At 36.3% G+C, this 4,683-nt stretch overlaps 1 protein-coding gene across 1 annotated transcript; it reads left to right on the top strand.

The window, feature by feature from the left end:
* Positions 1-350: 350 nt before the first annotated feature.
* LOC147475514 (uncharacterized) lies at positions 351-4,334 on the top strand. The gene is made up of 4 exons (XM_086584182.1): positions 351-1,247; positions 1,344-1,451; positions 2,276-2,446; positions 3,953-4,334. Exons 1-4 carry the CDS (start codon positions 1,221-1,223, stop codon positions 4,175-4,177), a joined length of 531 nt encoding a protein of 176 aa, XP_086440308.1. The 5' UTR covers positions 351-1,220; the 3' UTR covers positions 4,178-4,334.
* The last annotated feature ends 349 nt before the right edge of the window (positions 4,335-4,683 follow it).

Here is a 4,683-nt window from a genome sequence, read left to right as displayed (position 1 = left end):
ATCTGTAAATTTTTCCAATTTTTGGTGTTATTAAAATATAAAATAAAAATAGTTTACTAGTTGTATTGTAGATGAAATGTAGCTGCATTGCATTGAACTGAGTCTAAAAAAAATGAAGGGGAAATTTGTCCAAACCCCCCACTTTTGTCACCATTTTTGAATAACCCCGACATTTGTAAACATCACAATTTCCCATCCGCTCCGTCTGATTTTCATCCTTCATCCAGGCCATTGGTATTTCACCTAATACCAAAAGTATCCCTCAATGATGTACATTTACTAAATTACTCTTGAAGATTTCTTTTGTTTACCGAAAATAAAGAGAAAACTATTTGGGTTTTTATTATAATAAACCCTTCTAATAGTTATTAACCTCTGTCTTCATCAACCCAAAAAAAAAAAAAAAAAAAAAAAAAATTGATCAAACAATGGCAACAGAATGGTCACAACTTCCCAAGACCTCTTTAGACCAAATCACAAAAAAAAATCTCATCCACAATCCACCTTCTTCGATTCCGGTTCGTTCGTCCGTTCTACATGGAGATCATCAATCACATACCCACTAAACACTTTCCCAAACAAAATCCCAATTCGCCCTTCCAATCCCACAACCGAAAATTTCGATTCCGGTTTATTCCATCTCTCAAAACTTCTAATCCTCAAACCAACAAAACGAAGGTTGGATTATTAAACTAGAACAAGATGATTCCAATTTATCCCATCTCTTAAATCCAAAATTCAACCCTTACCTGAAACATTCCGACATTTTGAATCTTGAGGTTTTGGAATTTCCAATGGAAACTGAATAAAAAAAGAAGGAAAACAAAGATATGGCTGAAGAGAGTCAGCTGGTTCACATCAATTTTATCAAAGTTTCTCTGAGCTAGACTTTTGTTTTGATCTCATGAGTCCTGATCGAGGGATCACCTCTGAAAACAAGGAAGAAGTATGTTCTGTGGACAAATTTGCCAAAGTTCAATCAACTGCATGAGCCTTACACCTTTTGTTCCATGGGTAAATTCCCAAACAAGGCACGATAATGTCAATTTGTGTAGTTCTCAAAGACTTAGTCAACCGACGTACGTGTCCGTTAACTTGGTAACACTAGTGATCATAAAAGTACATCCCACTCACTTCACACTTTCCACTCATCATTTCTTCTCCACAAAAAAAAAAAAACGAGAGAAAATTCCCTTTACTGAAAACAATGGTGAAAGTGTATGTCAAGAGCCTTCAACCACTTCAAGGTATATATATATCCTTCTCATATTCAACTTTTTTCTTTTCAGCGGTTTTGATTTTGAGTTTGATCCATCTTTTAAATGTTTGTTTGTTGTTTGTAGCTTCAATGTATGAACTGTGGAGAAGTTTGTAAGAAGGAAACACGTGTGATTATGTCCGAGAAAGTTGCTAACCCTAGGGGGAAAGGGACTACTAATGTGTTCCAGAAAGTAAGTTTTCCTTCTCAGATCTGTTTGTCTGTAATTATTTGTTGTTTTGTTATATTTGGGTAGTAAATAAGTAAGAGATTAGTGATGATTAATTGCTTTCTTAATGAAAGAAATGTGGATTTACTTGTGGATTGTTGCAACTAAGGATTTGGTGTTTATTAGATACGTTTCTTAGTTGGTGGAACAAAAAGTGGATTTAGATTAGTATTAACACTAGGTAAGATATGTATTGATACTGTGTGTGTGTATTAATGTATTTTATTATTGAGTGAGTGCGGCAAGAGTGTGTGTGCGTGTTAGCCAAAAAGAACGACTAGTAGTCGTTGCTAGTCAGACTCAGTGATAAATACTACTACTACTACTAATATACTACTAGTGATGAGGAGAGAGGTAACTAGGAAATGGTGATTTTTTCTAGTTATGGAGTACTTTAGTTCAATAAATAATGGATTTGCTTACATATTGCTACCTTTCTTGTGATGACGTTCTAGTGAATAACATAATTGCAGCTGGAATTTATTATAGATCGCAAATGTATGTTATAACCTATTCTGTATGTAGTTCTTGGAAATCAGTAATTAGCTCGTAAGTGCGTTGCATTTTACAGGATGGCTCTTTAACAAAAGTATCATGTTCCATGTTTTCTGCTGTGTTGTGTGGAGTCTTATATTACTTGCCTGTAGGGATTTACATCAAGCCAATGTGGTGGATGACTTTCCTTGGCCATTTTTTCCATTTTTTGTTTATTTGTGGTACATACAAATTTTTGGTCATTGGAAGCTATTGCATCCCTAATAGTATTTATCTTTGCACACATTTTCAAGTGCAAGTTCTGTTCGAGGGAGGGAACTGTAACCATGGTCCCAGAACGTGGTTTCCCCCTAACGCTTAGTGGCTTCTCAATATGGAACTTATATATAACATTGATGGGATTTGAATTCAAGGGCCTGGAACCAGTGAATTGTTCTGTTGGACGTGGATGGAGAGATGAATCAGTAAGTACTAAGTTCAGTTTAGTTTGACTTTCTACGTGGAATACAGTCCAGAGTATGCTAATTCTGTTTGGTTTAAGATGTGTTTCCTGAACAGACATATGGTAGTTTACCTTATATATCTATAGTTTTTATGTGTTGGTGATAGGAATACATGAGGAGCGTTGCTTCTTATTGTCTAATTATCGAAGAATAGATGATGCATGTTAATTATATTCTGATAGGTGCGAGATAACTGCATTACCATATTCTCGATTGTCTTCCCTTCCATAGTCGTGTCTGTTGAGATTCTTGGTGGGTTTTAGCGGAGATACACTTATTCAAAGTCTTGGATGTTATGCTCCTCTTGAAGCTGACTAATTAGAACCTTTTTTATGTAGAACTTTACATCTTGTTAAAGTGATTTTTTCTTTCTGCCTGTTTGGCTACATGCCTACACAGTTAAACATGCCAATACTTAAATGTAGAGTTTCTTTTCTTAAGAGCATACCAAGATAATATTCATCTTATTTTCAGATGTGTAAAAGCTGTATCACATATGCTAAACTAAGAAACCTCAGATTGCTATTTTGGATGTCTAAATCCGTAGCTCCTAAAAGACAACAGCAAAAGCATGCAATAGAGCCAGAGGACCTCCTTGAATAATTGTGATTGTAACTAACGGACGGTACCTAATAACTGAACTATTAGGCATGGTAAAAAACAGTGGGTTGTGTGCTCCTCAAGTATCATGGGTGGAAGGGCCCTCATAATTGCAAGTGATAGGAATACATGAGGATTGTGTTTCCCTGTATTTATCGATGAATAGTTTTCGATGCATGCTTATTCTGTACTGATAACTGCATCAGCATATTTTTGATTGTCTTCCCTTGAAGTGTTTCTCTTTCACTACGCACTGTCTTGTTAGCTGGTATAGTGTTATTATGTTACAATTACTCGAGGTCTTGAAAGTTATGCTTCTCTTACTGGTGATGAACTCGGACCCCTTTTCTTTCTGTAGAACTTGACATCTTGTTCAAGTAAGTTTTTTCTTTCTGCCAGTAACGCTGCACATTGCCAGTACTTAAATATTCTAGGCTGCTTTTTTGAGAGCCTACCAGATAACCTTCATACTAGTTCAGATGTGTAATTTGATGTCTTCAGGAGTTCTATTAGAAAATATAACACATGCTAATTTGAAAACCCCAGGTTATTATTTTGGATGTTTAAATTTGCAAATCCTAAAGCCACGAGAGGACCTCCTTGAATAATTTATAATTGTGATTTTCATTACCTTAGCAAAAAATTAGGCCATATCAGAAACAGTGTTTTGAGTGTTCATGAAGTGTCCTGGGTGGAAGGAACCCTTGCACATATAGTGTGGAAAAGTTTTTGCCTAAGCTTTTTGCAGAATAGCACTTACTGAACGTGCTTTTGCACCTGTCTCTCACCCCCTACCCTGTTATAAATGTACAGTGCAATTTTTGTACGACTTTTCTGATAAACATTTCTTTTTTCCGCCGACAACAGGTACTCTATTTGAAGATAGTGATTTGTCAGGAGCAGAGTCTGTGGACTCCTGTGACGTGGGTCAGGCCCCAGTTAGGGTTCAATGTCAGGTGGTTCCACAGTGGAGGTATGGACACAGGTCCAGATATGGACATGGAACAAGATACCTACGTATGTAGTGCTGCTTCAGATATAGAAATTTGGGAGCCTTGTGGACAGATATGCTTTGAAGGTTTACTTTTATAGTTTTGGTGTTTTTTTAGCTGTGAACACCTTTATTTTCATGATTGGGCTGTCAGTGATTGTAATCTCCTCTATATGCTGAATGTGTTGTCTGGCAAATTGGTGTAGTTCGATGACTGTGTATTTGTTCCTTTTTTAAATCTTTCAAGTTCGACTTCTATTTTGTTTTCTCAACCAACTTATTGATTTATGTTGCTCTCATTGTCTATAGATCACCTGCGTGACAGTGTTCAGGATGAGTATGCAATGGCCTATTTTAGTTAAACAACCTACTTGTCTCATTTCGTGGTATTCTGGTAGATGCCGGTGCCACCTAAATCACATTTTTTTGGCCGTAGTGATGAAGGAGATGACCTGTTTTATGGGAACAAGGTCAAATGGTAATTCTTCAGTGATACTGTGGTAGTGACGAAAAAGAGATTATTGTACTAGTCTTTTACTTCTTTTCTCATTTTTGTATCTAAATTCTACTGTTTGTGTTGGAAGTGATAATCACAGCTTGCCGTGTC

The sequence above is a fragment of the Coptis chinensis genome, chromosome 9, assembly GCF_015680905.1.
Source record: "Coptis chinensis isolate HL-2020 chromosome 9, ASM1568090v1, whole genome shotgun sequence".
In the NCBI taxonomy this organism is placed as follows: Eukaryota; Viridiplantae; Streptophyta; class Magnoliopsida; order Ranunculales; family Ranunculaceae; genus Coptis; species Coptis chinensis.
This window is presented reverse-complemented; position numbering and strand designations above follow the sequence as displayed.

Coding starts and splice junctions, on each gene's coding strand:
- LOC147475514 (XM_086584182.1), top strand. CDS start 1,221: ATGTCAAGAGCCTTCAACCACTTCAAG. Junction 1,248..1,343: donor GAGCCTTCAACCACTTCAAG/GTATATATATAT, acceptor TGTTGTTTGTAG/CTTCAATGTATGAACTGTGG. Junction 1,452..2,275: donor CTACTAATGTGTTCCAGAAA/GTAAGTTTTCCT, acceptor CACATTTTCAAG/TGCAAGTTCTGTTCGAGGGA.